At 31.9% G+C, this 18,071-nt stretch overlaps 3 protein-coding genes and 1 long non-coding RNA gene across 5 annotated transcripts; 2 read left to right on the forward strand and 2 right to left on the reverse strand.

The window, feature by feature from the left end:
* Positions 1–206: 206 nt before the first annotated feature.
* LOC131598663 (uncharacterized) lies at positions 207–1,405 on the reverse strand. Its single transcript, XR_009282364.1, has 4 exons — positions 1,243–1,405; positions 1,045–1,166; positions 898–970; positions 207–800 (listed from the first exon to the last, which is right to left on the reverse strand). It is a non-coding gene; the product is annotated as an uncharacterized LOC131598663 (long non-coding RNA).
* Positions 1,406–9,173: 7,768 nt separating this feature from the next.
* Positions 9,174–10,674, forward strand: LOC131598664 (large ribosomal subunit protein eL31-like). The gene is made up of 3 exons (XM_058871244.1): positions 9,174–9,302; positions 9,419–9,529; positions 10,243–10,674. Exons 2-3 carry the CDS (start codon positions 9,444–9,446, stop codon positions 10,520–10,522), a joined length of 366 nt encoding a protein of 121 aa, XP_058727227.1. The 5' UTR covers positions 9,174–9,302; positions 9,419–9,443; the 3' UTR covers positions 10,523–10,674.
* A 1,764-nt stretch (positions 10,675–12,438) lies between these two features.
* LOC131594241 (vacuolar protein sorting-associated protein 32 homolog 2-like) lies at positions 12,439–15,925 on the forward strand. 2 transcript variants are annotated; one of them, XM_058866317.1, is made up of 7 exons: positions 12,440–12,680; positions 13,952–14,051; positions 14,164–14,249; positions 14,341–14,432; positions 14,817–14,931; positions 15,139–15,334; positions 15,736–15,925. In XM_058866317.1, the coding sequence occupies exons 1-6, from the start codon at positions 12,603–12,605 to the stop codon at positions 15,328–15,330; spliced, it is 663 nt and encodes a 220-aa protein (XP_058722300.1). In that variant the 5' UTR covers positions 12,440–12,602; the 3' UTR covers positions 15,331–15,334; positions 15,736–15,925. The 2 variants fall into 2 exon arrangements, with proteins under 2 accessions (XP_058722301.1, XP_058722300.1); XM_058866318.1 differs by lacking the exon at positions 15,736–15,925 and having other exon boundaries at positions 12,439–12,680; positions 15,139–15,709.
* Positions 15,926–16,850: 925 nt separating this feature from the next.
* LOC131594242 (histone H3.2) lies at positions 16,851–17,498 on the reverse strand. Its single transcript, XM_058866319.1, has one exon. The coding sequence runs from the start codon at positions 17,413–17,415 to the stop codon at positions 17,005–17,007; it is 411 nt and encodes a 136-aa protein (XP_058722302.1). The 5' UTR covers positions 17,416–17,498; the 3' UTR covers positions 16,851–17,004.
* Positions 17,499–18,071: the final 573 nt, after the last annotated feature.

Below are 18,071 nucleotides of genomic sequence, written 5' to 3' on the forward strand. Positions count from 1 at the left end.
GCTTCAATCAAGTTTACAATACTCAACTCTTACCTACAGGTTTCGAGTGAGGACAATTACTTCTCTAACCTACATGTTTCAAGAAGGACATGGTAGCCATCCCACAACCTGGGTGGTCTACCTATAGAAACCCTAATGACTACATCGTTATAAACAAGGTTTTCTATCTTAAACTAGGTTACAAAAGTTTCTTATTTATAACCTGATCCCAATTGGATTTGGGCTTACAAATCACAGCACTCCTTGTTGTTACAAATATGCAGAAATATTCTGCTACAAATAAGATCTTCTAATCATGAGTTTCCTAATTTAGAAACTGCTAAATCCTCAATCTTCTGATTTGATTCTTCCTTAATCTTCAATCTTCTGATCTGATTCTTCAATTATTCTTTTGACCTTTAAATATGTGTCACATAGGATTACATAATATTCACATAGAATATTCTATATCTGTTAAGTACAAACTGAATCTTTCTTCCAGTTCTGCAGGCGCGATGTCATGAGTTGATGTCATGACATTCCATCTAACATCTTGCTTATACATGTTTTGTTCTTTCTAAACTTGCAAGATTCACATTAATGTTATGTTTTACTGCTATTATATTTTAGCCAAACATAGATGTCAATCAGCCAATAAAAGCACTAACAATGGCCACTGCACATTCTCATTGTCTCTAAGTCGTGGTTGTTATAACTTTCTAGTATTCCTTCAATTTCCGAATGAGCTCGTTATTGCAGTAGTTATGGTTTTCCATAAGCAAACGCTTAGTTAATACTATCCTTGTGACATTCTCATTCATCTGGAAATGAAATGTGAAATGATTAAGATTAATTTTGGTATTAAATGGTAATAATTTATTGTAAACACAACATATCAGAATTGCCATATAATCATACCACACCAAGAGTGTTGCTTGTGAAGTTGTCTTGCATATTTGTCCACTCTACCACCCATAGTGCAGAGTTATCGCTGCCAATACAACACGTGTTCAATTAGACCAATTGTATATGGAAAGTGATCATCGATTTGAAGAAATTTGATACCTAGTTCCACAATTTGGGATCCCTCTTGCCTCCACAATGTCCCAATATTCAAAGTATGTCATCACGTGGAGTGAGAATGAACTTCCATACACTGTTTCCACCAACTTATTTAGCGCAGCTCCCTGATAAATTAAGAAAATATAGCTTACTATAGCTTCTTTTCTAAAACATGTGATTATAAAATTCACGTATACTCACAATGTTTCTGATGGTGCACCTTCTTTCTACCACCGCGTCCTCGGTCAGATGTGAGTCTAAATTATAGATCTTACAATCAGATGCGAGTCCAACTGATAGATCTTGCAATCATCTAATGAAATGACCATGAGGTACCAATGTCCATGTTGGTTTCTACCGGGATATAAATCTATAACATATATCAAAGTTTTGAACAAATATGTTAAGTGGCTTATGTAAATAAGGAGGCAGTGCATACAACATCTAACGATTAAAGACAATTAAATCAAACATTCTACCAATCTCAGGTGTTCAAAATGAACAACCCAATCCTCAAGACCATTCTCTTTAACAACATCTTCCTACAACACATAGTTTAATACATTAGCATGTGACTATCACTTAATAGTAAAGACTCGTGTAACATAAGCATCGTGAATAATTTGAAGTTTATGGTATTTACCGCAAATGACGGAGGCAGGCACCACAAATTTTTGCATAAGTTTTGGTGTTGTGACCACATCACCTTCAAAGCCATCATCAGTATTATCTGTTCCAACGTTGGAATTCATTTACACCAGTAACCAATCAGCCACCATACATAATACCTTAAATGGTAGGTAAGTGTTTAGTTTAGAAATTTACCTCACTCGAAACCAACATTCTGGGACACATGCACTCAAAATCAGCTATGGTGTACTCTATCCTACCAACTCTGAATTTAGTATCACTAAAATACAACAATGGTTGTTAGTCATTGTTACGAGATTTCATAATAAGGTAATAAAATTGTTTACGTATGCCTCTGATGGAATTTTCCTCTAATGAAATTTTACAATACATAACCATTGTCAAAATCATTAGAAAAAAATTTCACTCTTCAAAGTTGTCTCCAAGTTATTAATCAATAATAAAATAATTAAATAACTAAATTTAAAGATAAACATTATTATTTATTACCTGTTTACCAATTACGCCCATGCCCAAAACTGCCTCACAAACTAGTTGCAAAGCCTCAACAGTCATTGAACACTTACTAGTAGTGTGATTTATTATCTGCCTTGTTAGACCATTTACAATGGTTTCAATACTCAACACCCACTTTTTCAACTCCCAACACTCCACATCATTTTCTCTCTCTTCCACCTAATAACTCAACACCCATTCAACTTTTACCTTCTCCAATGGTTTTTTACTCAACACCCTACCCCACCACTTTTTATTTTCATATTCTTATTTAAAATTTATTTTTAATTTTAGGATTACATAAAATTACAATTATCGATTAAAATTAAATTAAAATAATAAATACTTAATTTATTTTTTAATTTTTTGTAATAAAAACAAAATTTATTTAAGATTTAAAAACAAAATTCATTTTAAAAAAAGACAATTAACTTCAAAATAAACACTAATAGAAAGATAATAATAAGATTAAGATAGTGAAAAACTTGGTTTTTTTTCTGTGTCCAAATCAAATGAACCAAGTCTCTATTTATAGAGAAAAAAAAATCATGAATTTTGGTAAAAAAAAATAAATAAATAAATAATTTGCAACGAAATAATTGAGTTCAAAGTATTAAATGGATAAAAATCTGGTCAGCCAATCACAAACAGCCACATGCCCCCCTGCGTCAGACTCAATTGTGTTGAGTTTTCTCAACACCTCTCTCTTCCACCTCACACTCAACACTACTCTAAACACCCATTGGAAGAGATTTTGCATGTTGAGTTCAACTAAACACACCCATTGCACATGGTCTTACAAGACTTTCCATACTTGAAGAGTGTCGTATGTCTCCTACAACACTAAAAAAAGCAAATTATTATATAGAATATACATTGAAAGGAAACTAATCTTATTTTTTTTTTGAATAAAAAAGGAAACTAATCTTAATCAATAATGCAAAAAGGTGGTTTTAAAAATCTCAATTTGATATACATTGAACTAACAAAATTATTAAGAAAATGAAGGTAGATTTTGATTTAGGGAGAATGGAAATTCTTACCTTTGCGTCAAGATCTTTTAGGGAGGAGCTGTTAAGCCATAGTGGCCGAGAGAGCTGCTGAGAAATAGTATGAGAGTATATATAAAGGGTTATGGAAAAGTATGATATGGCGTGAATAATTGAAGGGTGTATTAATTAGGCTATTCGTTCTATCAATTCAATCAATGAATAATGTGAAAAGAAAATGTCTCGAGACTCAAAAAAATTTGCTATGCATACGCCTAATTGACAGAGTAGGTAATGTCCTTTGCTTTATTTGAACACTTTGAAATGACAATTCATATTTTTTACTATTAAATTAAGTTTTTCTTGAAACATCCATTTTTTTAACGGTCTTCATTATGTTTTTTTTTTTTCACTTTTTCATATTTTCTACACTTCATCATACAAAATTTTTTTTAAAATACAATCAAATTGAAATCAGTTCTCCCTTCTAATCATATTTCTTCTTATCAACTTCTACTTTTATTATATTTATAATAATATCAAATGAACAAAGAACAATAAACTTAAATTTTGATTTGACTAGTTTCTCAAGCCTAATTTTTTTTGTTGTCTCAGTAAACTCATTGTTGGTGTGTGGTTCTCAAAGAAATATTTGATTTTTTTTTTTGACGGGGAAATATTTGATAAGTAGCGGAATTATTGTTAGATTTAAAAGAGAGAACTAACAAACATTTATTAAAGAATTAGATTGAAGTAGCAGTTACTTTTTGAGATAGAGTTTCAAAAGTAAAAGAAGATTTATTGCAATGTGGTTGGTACTGTAAATTGGTGTGGTTCTAAAAGAAATAAAATGAAAATATTTTTGCTGTGACGTCCTGTCATAAATTAGGAGGGTTATTATTGTTGCTTGTAGCACTGTTATGCCTATGCCTTATCACATTATTGCTTTAAGTTTTGTACTGTTATTGCTTATAATACTACAGGTATGAGCCTTTATTCAATTGGGTTTAAAAACTAGAAATTTAAGTGAGATTACAATTTAATGGTTTAAACTTTAAATTTGGTCTTTTACATACTATCATTATTCGAGCTAGTTTAAATTATATTTAATACTAATTTTTTAATTGAAATATGATTTTTTTAATTAATAGAAAAATTAATAGACCGTAAATTAAATACTAATACATATATAAATATTTCAACACTAGAAACTAAATATAACTTAATTGCATAAATAAGATAAAATATTTTAAAAATTAATTATTTTAATTAAATAATCAAAGTTGAGACAACTTAATATAAGTCACATAATTTTATTTGAGAATTAAATTTTAATAAATTAATTTTAAATAAAGTTTATTAATATTTATCAATAATATTATACATATAAATTAAAACAATTGTCCCGTTAAGGCATCTCAATTAGGCATGGCGATAAGACCCAGACCCGCGAGTACCCACTCGAACCCTCCCTGAAGTTGACGGAGAAAACCCGCTTTGACTGGGTTTGGGTTTGGGTTCGGGCTTGGATTTTCTCAGATTATAAAATATGGTGACGGTCGGGTAATGGGGACACTATTACCCACCATTCTGCCCCCGTTTATTTAATTATGTACATTATTATTTATATTCCATACTTTATATTATTAAATATATGACTAATGTTTTGATAATTTGATTTGTATTTATTATTTAAAATATTTAAAATGTATGTAACAAAATTTTTGAAATTGTTTTATTTTATTATTTATAATGTAATTTGATTCTTGAAAAAAATTATATATAGAAATAATTGATTTTACTAAATCGATGGTGGCGTAGCTGGGATATCCAAACCCAATCTGAATCAGATTGGGACGAGTTTGGGTTTTAATTCTCCATCACCGTTTGAGTTTGGAGCGGAGAACATAGATTATTTGGGGATTCGAGTTTGAGTTTGGGGAGGTAAAAACGGTCTCAGATCCGCCTTGTTGTCATGCCTAATCTCAATTGATGTAGAATAGGAATATTAAGTGCAGGGTCGCGAAATCGAACTGCGACATCCTATTTTTTCATCTTTAATTGGATGAACTCAACCACTATGCTATTAAAAAAAAAAAATCAATAAATATAATATTTATTATATATATATATAAATTAAACCAATAAAAATTTAATTGAAGTTTGTGTGACCTATAAATAATTATACTACGAATTAATATAATAAATAAAAAATTAATTTTATACTTTTATTAAAAAATAATAGAATATTAGTAGTATAGTTGTTTTTTTTCAAAATTAATTAAATTAAATAAGCATATTATCCAAAAAAAATCGCTAAGTAACTTTATATTTGACTCGGAGTACTAGGGATACTCAAACTCAAATACAAAAATACCGCCTCTAATTATATATAATCCAAAGGGTATTTAGACTACTCATAGAAATTACAATTCAAATTCTTTGCTCCTATTTGAATCCACCACCATGAAAACATGATTTTAAAAACTATTTCTTCCACATCTCTTATGTCAATATTAAAAATAATGTCATTTCTAATTTTTCACATGCACCAAGTAACTGCTAATCATATGGAAATCTCCCTCCCCTTAGCCACCTTTCCCTTCAAGATAGAATAAAATGCCAACATATGTTCATGACACTCGAATGCAGTATTATTTCGCCCAAGCAAATTTAGCCAACAGTATATAGCCTGTCACACTTTTTTGACAAATACACAATGAAGCATTATATGTTAAATGTCATCCAGACTGCCATTACACATATTGCATTGTCTTTCTTCATCAGTAAATACAATATCTCTTCTTGCAAGCTGAACTTTGGTTGGTAAACGATTTCGAAACATTCGCCAAGCAAATGACTTACTTTGTGCGGAGCTTTAGCCTTCCAAACAATCTTCAAAGTTGAAGTGGTACTTTCATTTACTGCATCCTCGACATGAAACTACATCAGCCTGTCATAATACGATTTCAAAGAAAAACCATTCCCACCACCATACGGCCAGATCATAATGTCTTCTTCCAACCGAACCGGATTAACTTCCATGAGAAGTCCTGCTAGTAACAAAGCTTCTGTCATCATTTCATCATCGTGTGCATCCAATTCCCAAGCTATATTCCACTGCCATCTTTCACGATTCCAACACTCATTATCTCCCACCAATGCATTCCTACATGCAACAATCTCATACAGATTTGGACATAAACTACTCAAATTAGAACCGACAATCCATTTCGAATTCCAAAACTGTATACCGGTCCCACTGCCAAGTCTCCAAGAAATCCATTGTGTAAATTCTGGTTTAGAATCCGAACCCTTTATTGACATGAGATCCATTCACCAAAGTGATTCTTTATAACTTTTCGTAATCATGTCCACCCCTAACCTATTAATGACATTACCATACCTTTAATGCAAAAGATTCATCCAAATGGCATTGCAATCCGTGGCTATTCTCCACAACCATTTGCTAAGCAATGCTTTGTTGAAATAGGACACATCTTTGATTTCGAGACCGCCTTCTACTTTAGACTTGTAAATAGATTTCCAACTTTTCCAGACAATACCAGGTTTTTCGGCCGAACCTTGCCAAAGAAAATTTCTTTGAATGCCAATAATTTCCTGAGTGAATTTGGTCGGCACTTTGAAGAAAGAAAAATAATGGATTGGACAAATATGAGTTGATTAATGAAATTCTTCCACCCATTAATAACATTCGCCCCTTCCACATGAAGATAATTTTGCCCTCAAACTTCTTGTTATTGGTTTCCAAAACTCTACCCTATGATTCCCTCAAACCATATTATTCACATTTGATTAACTCTTTTAAAGATCATACTTTAATTGATCTGAACTAAAAAAATCCAAATTTTAATTTTAAATAGGTTATAATTTTATTATTTAAACTAGAATGTCTTTGCATAATCCTAAACCGTGATCACCAAACTGATAACACAAGGAAAATGACAATGGAAGATAATGCTACAAGACTATGTAATTCAAAGAACAAATTAGCATTAGTTATACTGACCTGCCTATAACGATATTTTGTCAACAAAATCCTAAGATGCTACAATGGTAATATAAATAATTTTTTAGCTAATAGTGCAAAAATAGTTTTTGCAATATTTTCTAAAAAAAAAAATTGTATGCTACACTAAAGATAATTGAAATATATATATATATATATATATATATATATATATATATATATATATATATATATATATATATATATATATATATATATATATATATATAGATAGATAGATAGATAGATAGATAGATAGATAGATATATGTAACATATTATTTTGTCCAAATTAAATTTAACATATTTTAATTTAATTTTTAAAAAATAAAACATTCATTTAATCTATATGTTTTCCAAAATCGATATTCCAAAATAGTCGATTCAATTATATATGCAAATTAAATTATACATTATATTTTAATTAAAAATCTTAAAAAATAATTAAAAAAATGAAATTTCTCCATCTTAAAAAATAATAAAACATTATATTTTTTTAAAACATTTTTTAAATATGAAATTTCTTTATTTTAAAAAATAAATTAGGTTTTTTACGTTATTTATTTTTTATTTAAAATTTTCATTTTTTTTTAATTTAAAAAATAATGTTTTGAAATTTCAAAAATAACATTTATTTATTTTTTAAAAAATGATATTTTTTAAAAAATGATAATTTTTAAAAAGTTTCGCATTTTGATGGTAAATCATGTCAGATAGTCAACTGATGATGGTCAACTATATGTGAATCATGTCAAGATGCACTGAATATGGTTTCCCTAGTGCACTTCCTATCTTCCCCAAGATTTTGGCTCCTTATAGGTGTAGAGGTAAGTGTGGTAACTTCACCAAGACTGGTAAGGTACGAAGCATGTACCTCTTGAAGTTGAAATTTAGGCTCCATTCCTTTAGGATCATAGGCATGTTATGGATTATGTATGGTTCTCACAAGAGTACCATATCTTTATCTTTGAAAGAACAAAATTTCAAAAGGAAATAACCCTCTTCATGATATAACATATCAGGCAGCTGCATAAAATTCTAAAATCAACTCATGTATTATTTCAGGGCATTCATGCTTATGTCTTTACCTAGGGCATACATAACAATATATCATTCTAAAATTTTTGCCTCAGATTCTTCATTTTCCACTTAGATTTCTCCTTCCACAATTTTGGGTGCAATGAATTTGATAGCCATTTCGTTAGCTGGGATGTGGTTTCCACTAATGACATCTACCTGTGATTTCTTAGTTGGTTCCTATGAATCAATTGTCGTATTCTTTAATTACAATGAGAGGGTTCTTGTCCAGAGCTTGAGAGATAATTTATTCTTCAATACTTTCATCATATAACTATTTGTTCTCTTTGTTCTTAGTACCTTCATCATTGTTACTTTTTTCAGAGCTCTTTTTCAGATTCGATGGCGTGAGATGAACCGCTGACAACGACACCTTGTTCTTCGGCAACCCTCGTCCTCAAGTCATCTTTTTTTAACAAATTATTTTTTAAATTTTGTAAATATAATGTGTTAATGGCGGTGATCGATAATGAGTAAAATAAAATATATCATTAAATAACGTAGAAGTTGAAAATATTGAAAATACTTTTAGATATTTTATAAAAAATAATATAGTTCAATATTGGTATAATGATATTGATGATTAATAAAAGACTTATCCCAACATAATATATGTATTTTTTTTTTGGAATTTCTTAATACACCCTTAATAGGGGTGGGTTTGGAGATGCATTTCTGAATTTCACAAATTCAAAGATATATTTTCGAATTTGTGGTGAGAGTTAGTGTAAATTGGTAAATTTGAATATGCATTTCCAAATTCAAGGAATATTTTAGACATTTCATATGGGACCTATAAGAAAGATAAAGGGTGTGTGTTTAGAGTTTTCCCTTTTCTTTAAATGTTTAGTATGCTCATGTTTGACCCATTTCAAATATACCGGGCTTTATCATGAAACTAAAGGCCCAACTATAGAATAAAGGCCCAATCTAAACCCGTAAAAACTAGGGTTTGGTTATATTATAGGTTCCTCTTTCGTTTTGAGCTAAACACTGCCGAAAAACCTTCACAATCTCAAGGTATCTCTCTCCTTTTCCAATTCTCCATTGATAAATTCCTTGCATCTAAGTTTAATTTACGCATTCTATTCTTCAAAATCGATTAATTTATGGTTAAATTTGTTGCATTTGTTTAGGGTTTAGGGTTATCAGAAGCTGAAAATGGTGGAGAAGGGTGCAGGTGGTAGAAAAGAGGAGGTTGTTACCAGGGAGTACACAATCAACCTCCACAAGCGTCTTCATGGCTGGTAAGTTCTGTTTCCGATGGAATTTTCATTGAAGATTTCGAGCTATAACTCAATCATTTACTTCATGATTTAACTGCTTAACAATCCTTTTCACTTTTGAATTATTTTGTTTTAATTGGGGTTTCAATTTTTTAGATCCATTAGGGTATTTGGTTTCTGTATCTATAGGTGTATCATGTTGATGTTGGTGATTTAATCAATTATAGCTTTTACTTTAGTTAGTACTGCATTTAGGTATACAAATTGCAGTAATGACTTGGAATTCGATGCATCTGAATGTTTTCTTTGTGTTTGTGTGTGTTTGATGAATCACTGTTTTTTTCTCATAATGATTTAGATTAAACCATCCTATTGGTTTTTTATAGTGTGAAGTATATCGAAATTGCGATCACATCCTCCATTATTTTCTAGTCAGTCATTTTGGTCATTGTGAATGTGTTTTTTGTTAGTCAATTTGTTTACTTTGGTTACTCGAATCTTATTATTTTGAAGATTATAAATGAAATTAGCAGATGATTTTGTAATTGTTATTTTTTATTTCAAGCTTTCATTTTTAATCTGTATATTCATTAAAAATAGATTTCTCAATTCACATTTTGAACCTTGTTTAATTTTTGGTTGTTTGGAGATGAAAAATTTATTGTGACTCATGTTGTATGTATAATTGCATTATTGGATTTCTTACTAGTTTCTGCCTCTTTGGTAATGAACAGCACCTTCAAGAAGAAGGCACCAAAAGCTATCAAGGAGATAAGGAAATTTGCTCAAAAAGCCATGGGCACTAACGATGTTAGAGTCGATGTCAAGTTGAACAAGGCTATCTGGAGCCAAGGAATTAGAAGTGTACCAAGGAGGGTCAGAGTACGCATTGCTCGCAAGAGGAACGATGATGAAGATGCAAAGGAGGAATTGTACTCCCTTGTTACCGTTGTTGAAATTCCCAAGGAAGAACTAAAAGGTTTGGGCACCAAGGTCATAGATGATGAAGATTGATTTCTTGTTTGTCTATCTGTTTTGAAGCTTGGAGAAACATATATCTAGTTTTTTTTTGCTTTATTCAATTAAGTATTGTCTTAAGATTGTTAAAGTGCTAATTTTGTTTAGACATGAGATGTTTTTATATATCACCTGTTTTTGTGTTTCCATTGAGATGGTTGGAAAAGGAATTATTCATTTTTGGCCTCATTTTGTGTATATCTTCTATATACTTTGTCTGCGTTTGACACTCCTCCAACTTACACTAACATCAAGGTTTTTGGTTGCCTAATCTTTTGCTTAATTTATTTCATAGAGTTGCCTCAAACTTGATCATCAGCCAAGAAATGCATATTTGTTGGTTACAATCAAGAATTTTGGCTACTAGAGTAGTCTTCATCTCAAGAAATGTGGTTTTTTATGAAGACTTTTTCACCTTATACTCAAAATTAAATCCAAAATCTTACATCACACCGATACTTGATCATACTTTAACTTTTCTTGATTCACTTGACGACAACACTTCATCTCGTGACTCTCAATATAACATTCAAAATTTAGCATTGACCACTAATTTATTTTCAATCCCTTAGCTTTCACATATATACCAATGATCACTTTTGAACCTGTCACAATTACTCCTTTTGCATCTTCACCTTCACCTCACTGGCTCACATGACCAACCTCAACCTTATAAGAATTTTCAATCGTATTATCAATGAACTCAAAAAAAAATTTGATGACTTTGTTTGTAACAACCCTCATTCTTCTAATTGTACCCATTTTCTTTATCCAATTCACCATCTACCAGTCTCACTTCTTTATATATAATAGTTATAGTTATATCCTTGTTAGAGATCAATACGAGTTAAAAATCTACAAAAGGATTGCAAGCACGATTGTTGACTTCACACTATAACCTCTGAACTTCAGGCATTACAAGCTAAAAAAAACTCGGATTATAACCACTCTACCATTTTACTAAGAGCCATTAGATGCATAATCAAAAGATAAGTTGATGGTTCCATCAAGAGATATAAATCATGTTTGGTTGCTAAAGACTACAATTAAAATAAAGACATCAATTATATAGACACCTTTTTTCTTGTGGCAAAAATGAAAATAATAAGACTTTTATTAGCCATAAAGTATTCACTGAATTGGCATAAATTGTAGCTTGATGTCAATAATGTGTTCCTCCATGGTAATCTTGATGAAGAAATCTACATGCATTTGCCACATGAATTTCTCTCTTTTTATCCTGGTCGGGTATGCATGACTAAAAAGTTTGTATATGGCATCAAGCAAGTTAGCCTCCAATGATTTTTAAAAAATTTCACATTACGGATATCCTTACACTACAAGCAATCTAACTCTGATCACTCATTATTCATCAATCAATTTTCTAACAAAATTATAGTGTTCTTCATCCATGTGGATGACTTAATATTATTAGACAATGATCTTGATGAGTTTGATTTCATCAAAAGTCAACTTGAAAGTGCCTTCACGATTAAGGAGCTTAAGTTTTTTCTTTGCATAAAAGTTGCTAGATCAACTATAAGCATTACCATTTGTCAAAGAAAAAACGCATTGGAATTGCTCGATGACATTGCCCTCCTCATTACAAAACTAGTCATGACTCAGATGGTTAGATCATCAAACTGTTTAGTTATGTTCGCACATGAAAAAAACACCTCACTCAAGTCAGTGGAGGTTTAGAGGATGTTTGATTATGTTGAATATTACTTATTTTTAAATCAAATACTCTCTAATCTTATATTTATTTATTATTAATATTAGAAAATATAAAGTTGCATTGACCGTATGTTTTGATTTTTCTCATTCTCATCTTACAAAAATAAAATAAAATAAAATAAAAATAATGCGTGCCACGTGGAAATAAAGACCGCAGTTGCAAGTTCCTTCGATCTTCGAATCAAATCTACGGATGATGATACCAATACAACACTCATAACTCATCATCGCTTTTTCCACAACCTACCCAGATCCCAACTTTCAATCTTTCGTTCCTTCTACGATTCTAACCGATTCGATTTTCACCAATTGTTTCTGATTCAATCGATCGCAGATAATCATGTTTAGCAGAGTTTTTGGTAAACCTAAACAGGAAATCAGCAACAATGCTCTTGCCACTTTGGACAAGTTAAACGAGGTACTAATCTTAATTCTAATTCTAATTCGTTCTTTTATTTTCATTAGTATCAATTTTATTATACTTTTCTGTGTTGCAATTAGTTTTATTTGGGTAAATAATTTAATTGAATAATTAAGCACTTAACGCATGATCCTTTATTATAGAAGTGTTTATATATAAGCTATTTTTACAATAGAGTTAAGTTAGTTTCATGTAAACTTATAAGCTGTTTTAGTAAGCTATTGTGGAGAGTTTATGAAGATAAAGTTGATAAGTTTATAAGCTGTTTTAGTTTCATGGGAATTTTTTTGAAAACAACTTATAGGCATGTTGATGAGTTGTTTCTATAACCTCTCACAAACGGTATGAGAAGTGTTTGTAGTCGATTCAAATAGATGGTTGATTGTGATATCAGACTTAGGTGGTTTGTGCATGTAGACATATGTAGATTCTCTGGTAAGGAGAGTAGGTCAGATGGAGAGAAGTTAAACAACTAGAGAAGTTATTAAAAAAATCTTGAGATTAACGATTTGGATGAAAACATGGTTCTAATAGAACATTATGGTGAAAGTTAATCCATGTAGTCGATCCCATTTAGTGGGATAAAGCACGGTTGTTGTTGTTGTTGTTGTTGGTTAGTTGTGATCTTGATGCATGATTAATGCTAAATAACTTCACGCCAACTCTAATTCCTATAAACTTCACCTATGAGCTTGGACTGTGAGTGCTGAATACTACATGATAAGTAAATACATTGTTTGTCCTATATTCCGTTTAAGGTAATGTTTGGATAAATAGCTTAATTAAGCGCTTATGATATAAATGCTTATTTATAAGCTATTTATATGACAAAAGGTAATATAGTTTAAATTGATTTCATATATCCTAAGGATGTTTTCATAAGCTATTCTAGAGAATGTATGAGAATAAGCCGAAAGCATATTATGGGCTTGTCATAAGTTGTTTCTTTCATTTATAACCTATGGGATGTTTTTATAAGTTGTTTCTTCCATATTTTTCGATTTACGAGTACACCATTGGCAGAGAATATTCTTGTAATTCTTCTCATAGTCATATATCATTTGAATATTTATCTGAGTTCTATTGTTGAATATGTCTGTTTTCTATTTTGAAACATGTATCATATATGTACATTAGTGCATATATCAAGTGGCAATTGATGTATGCAATGGTTTTTGTTATCCATTCGTTTTGAGCGTTAATTTACAGTTTGAGATTGAGAGAGTGGATTTAACAATTTGAATTTGTTGTCCTTTGAAATTATACAGACACTTGAAATGCTAGAAAAAAAGGAAAATGTACTCCTTAAAAAGGCCGGAGCAGAAGTTGAAAAAGCCAAAGAATTCACTAAAGGAAAGAACAAAAAGGGTAGGATCTTAAACTGAATTTTTGTACTTGTTCTTTAGAGTTTTCTGTAATCCCACTTTCCCTTTTTTTTTTTTTTTTTAATTACATGTGACTGAGTTTTTGTTTTATACAGCTGCAATTCAATGTTTGAAGAGGAAGAGGTTATATGAACAGCAAATTGAGCAGCTTGGAAATTTCCAGCTGCGTATTCACGACCAGGTGCAAATGCAATTGTATTTAGTATTAGTTCAGACAATGGTTTATATTATTAATCTTCTTTTGCATCTTATGGTGGTGATTTGTGATATAGATGATAATGTTAGAAGGTGCTAAAGCCACCACGGAAACAGTGGATGCGTTAAGAACAGGAGCTGCTGCTATGAAGGCTATGCAGAAAGCAACGTACATACTGCTATTATATTATTCTAAATCTTTAGTGAGCCGTTGATTATGATTTATGACATTACTATCGTCCTCTTTTGATTTGTTTATTTGAACTTATCTACTAGCATAAACATTCGTGAAACTGTTTTTAAGAAGTTGTGAAAACACCTTATGACATGTTTATAGCCGTTTCTCATCTACATCCATAAGCTCTTCAGTATAGCTTATGAAATTATGAATAGCTTTAGCTTATAGTTTATATGTAAACAATTTGACTTTATTTTATCTTTAATACAAAAATAGTTTTCACATAAGTACTTATATGATAAACACCTATGCTATAAATGCTTAATTATGCTGTTCATCCAAACATGACCTAAGTTTAATTCTGTTTTTTTTCAGGAATATTGACGATGTCGACAAAACCATGGATGAGATAAATGAACAGACTGAGAACATGAAGCAGATTCAAGAAGCATTGTCTACTCCAATTGGTGCAGCAGCTGATTTTGATGAGGTAATTCTCTCAAATATTTACTTATTTGTTATTTCGGTTGCAAACATGATATTTGTACCTTTTGATTGTTTATAGTGTTTTAGAGTGCCAATGCATGTCCGTGATCAATTCTCGCGTGTTCTTTGTTTGCGTTTTCTCCATGTGTTTGCTTTTGAACCAGGGTTGTAATTATAAAATGAGGCGTTCTGAATTTATTGTCCTTTTCAGGATGAACTAGAAGCAGAACTTGAAGAATTGGAGAGTGCTGAGTTGGAAGAACAGCTTCTTCAGCCAGCAACTACAGCTCCTGCTGCCACATCGTATGTCCCAGCTGGACGGCAACCTACACGCCCTGTTCCTGCAAAGCCAACTCCCGAGGAAGACGAATTGGCAGCTTTGCAGGCTGAGATGGCACTTTGATCGGGTACCTTTTCTCGTCTGTGACACTGCCGATGGATTTGTGTTATTATCTATGCATTAGTATGTCAGTTAAATGATATGGTTATGTCACATTTTCATGTTTTGGCTATGCCAGAAATATTTTAGGTAGTTGTTCTATTTGGTTTTGCCGCGGCTGGCTTAGCTTAAGCCAGAATTTTGCTGGCTTTGTTAATCATGACGATAAGTGTCTTCCACGATATATATTTGTAATCTGTAACCGAAGACTCCAATGTGGAGAATTCTGCTTTTCTCCTTGGCTTTATATGTGTGAAATTATTGAACAGACCAGCAGATGTATATAAAAGCTGAAAAAGAACTTGAACATAGAAGTCCCCTTCAACAATTGCTGCTTTTCTCATTGATGTGTTTCAACCTTTTTTCCAGGTCTGCGTATCAAATGTTAAGTTATTCGGCTATCTCAAGCATATGTTGATTTATATGATACCAAGTATGTAAAGTGAAAAGTATGTTCCCTAAATCATTGAGCTAATACTCAGAACTCAATATAAAATATTGTTCTGAACATACTTTTTTCGAAGTCCCAACATTAAAAAGCATAAGAGGTTATGTTTCATTTGGTCTTGTTTTTTTTTAACATTCTTGTAACTTAGTATAACTGATATGTAACATATGTTAACAAGTGGTAAGGATTTAGTTTAATGAGCTAATGTCGTACATTCATCAAGCTACTGACCAAAATTACCGTTGAATGACATCGGAAGACAAATTTGCAGCAACCATGATAAAACACAACTGAAGTGGTTGGTTATAGTGACCAGAGAATGGCCAAAAAGCATGAAACGCCGCAAAAATAGCTGAATAAGTCAGTAGCTACAAAGTTCTAGATAACCTCTCAAAGTGGTACTCACGCGTTGTTGATGTTCTCAAACGATACAAAATGGCAAGACTCTTAATCTTGTGGTTATGGTTCGTGCCCGGTGTCCAAATGACAAATAAAATTAAAAAATAGGGTTAGCATTGATAGCTGAATCTAATGAAAAATCTGACTTTGATATCATATTAAAAACCGGCATGTAATAGTTATCACCTTGGGTCCCTCATTGCTGTCATTTGCATCTTTAAATTCATCTTTTGCAATTAGCCTTTTCAGTGATAATATTTGTTTAAAATCTTCATAATCTGCTGAAGAGGCTAAAGAAAATTGGTTGAACAATTGCCCGCAATCATGGATTATGCCACCACACTTGAAGGAGTATAAGCTTCTTTTCCACCTCTCTCATTTCTTGATCATGAAGTTTGATGAAAACAGGATTATCAAAATGAGATTAACATGAGGAGAAAGCAATGGAATCTTCCCTCAATTTCGTGATGGTATCCAATGATTATATGGCTATACATCGGTTGACAATATAAATACATCTCCATTCTTTGTTATTTAATCACTTAAAGAAATTACAATTCTTGTCTGTGAAAATTGACAAACTCATAAGCAATAGAACCATAACAACCTAACGAAATTTACGGTAGAAGAATAAATCTAGTTGAACAAAAGACATTTCATTCCAATGATAAGTGCTAAGCACAATTCCAATATTACAAGATTAAATTCTTAAGAAACTGAAATCACCCGTTTGGAATTAACAACATTTCCAAAATATCTACACAAACCCTAAGAGCAAGAATTCAACAAAATCAAGCACGCTCGCCTCTAATACGCCTAGCAAGCTGAATATCCTTCGGCATGATAGTAACACGCTTGGCGTGAATTGCGCAGAGGTTAGTATCCTCAAAGAGTCCAACAAGGTAAGCCTCAGCCGCTTCTTGAAGCGCCGACACGGCGGAGCTCTGGAAACGGAGGTCAGTCTTGAAATCCTGAGCGATCTCACGAACGAGACGCTGGAAAGGAAGTTTGCGGATCAAAAGCTCAGTGCTCTTCTGGTACTTGCGGATCTCACGGAGAGCAACGGTTCCTGGCCTGAAACGATGTGGCTTCTTCACTCCGCCGGTGGCCGGAGCGGACTTGCGAGCGGCTTTGGTTGCCAGTTGCTTCCTCGGAGCCTTGCCGCCGGTGGACTTGCGAGCAGTTTGCTTGGTACGGGCCATTGTTAAGTAACAGAAAACGGTTACTAACAGATTATAATTTGAGAATTGTTTTCTGTTAAAATTTGGGAGTGATAATTTTGAAATGGAGAAACTGGTTTATTATATAGTTTTGATTTTGCGAGAGGAAGGTGAATTGGTTATGTTTGTGGCCGTTGATTTGGATTTGGTTATCGACGGATGATGTTTGTTTGGAGTGGTTGAGCACGCGGATCAGTGACGTGGCATGTAGAAGAGATTGAAGGGTGTGATGGTAGTCGTTGATCTTGTAATGATGAAAGGTTGAGATTGAATTTGAAAGAGTGACGCGGATCGGTATTTTTTTTTTTGGGAGCAAACGAAAATGAAAATTCATCTTTTGGCGGGTTTAGTGTTTTTTTTTTTATTTGGGTAGGTTCCGAAAATGGTTTGTCAAGTCACTCAATTGGGAACATATACTTTTACATTTATTCTCTACTCCACAATTTTGTAAATATTTTAAATTTACTCTTTTAATTTACTCATATGGTAATTTTTACTATTCATTCAAAATTGACAATTGTGATTTGTGTAACTTGCTTATGCGAATCAATAGTTTGAATCAAAGACATTCGGTATGTTATGTTTTTTAACCGGTTAACTTTGCTAAATCAAACATACATTTACTAAATAAAGTGAAT

The sequence above is a fragment of the Vicia villosa genome, linkage group LG4 (assembly GCF_029867415.1).
Source record: "Vicia villosa cultivar HV-30 ecotype Madison, WI linkage group LG4, Vvil1.0, whole genome shotgun sequence".
Taxonomy (NCBI): Eukaryota; Viridiplantae; Streptophyta; class Magnoliopsida; order Fabales; family Fabaceae; genus Vicia; species Vicia villosa.

What these genes read in the sequence shown, in the direction of transcription:
- LOC131598664 (XM_058871244.1), top strand. Translation starts at nt 9,444, where the DNA reads ATGGTGGAGAAGGGTGCAGGTGGTAGAAAAGAGGAGGTTGTTACCAGG. An exon ending in CACAAGCGTCTTCATGGCTG is followed by an intron (nt 9,530 to 10,242) that starts GTAAGTTCTGTT and finishes GGTAATGAACAG; the next exon opens with CACCTTCAAGAAGAAGGCAC.
- LOC131594241 (XM_058866318.1), top strand. Translation starts at nt 12,603, where the DNA reads ATGTTTAGCAGAGTTTTTGGTAAACCTAAACAGGAAATCAGCAACAAT. An exon ending in TAAAGGAAAGAACAAAAAGG is followed by an intron (nt 14,052 to 14,163) that starts GTAGGATCTTAA and finishes TGTTTTATACAG; the next exon opens with CTGCAATTCAATGTTTGAAG. An exon ending in CAGCAGCTGATTTTGATGAG is followed by an intron (nt 14,932 to 15,138) that starts GTAATTCTCTCA and finishes TGTCCTTTTCAG; the next exon opens with GATGAACTAGAAGCAGAACT.
- LOC131594242 (XM_058866319.1), bottom strand. Translation starts at nt 17,415, where the DNA reads ATGGCCCGTACCAAGCAAACTGCTCGCAAGTCCACCGGCGGCAAGGCT.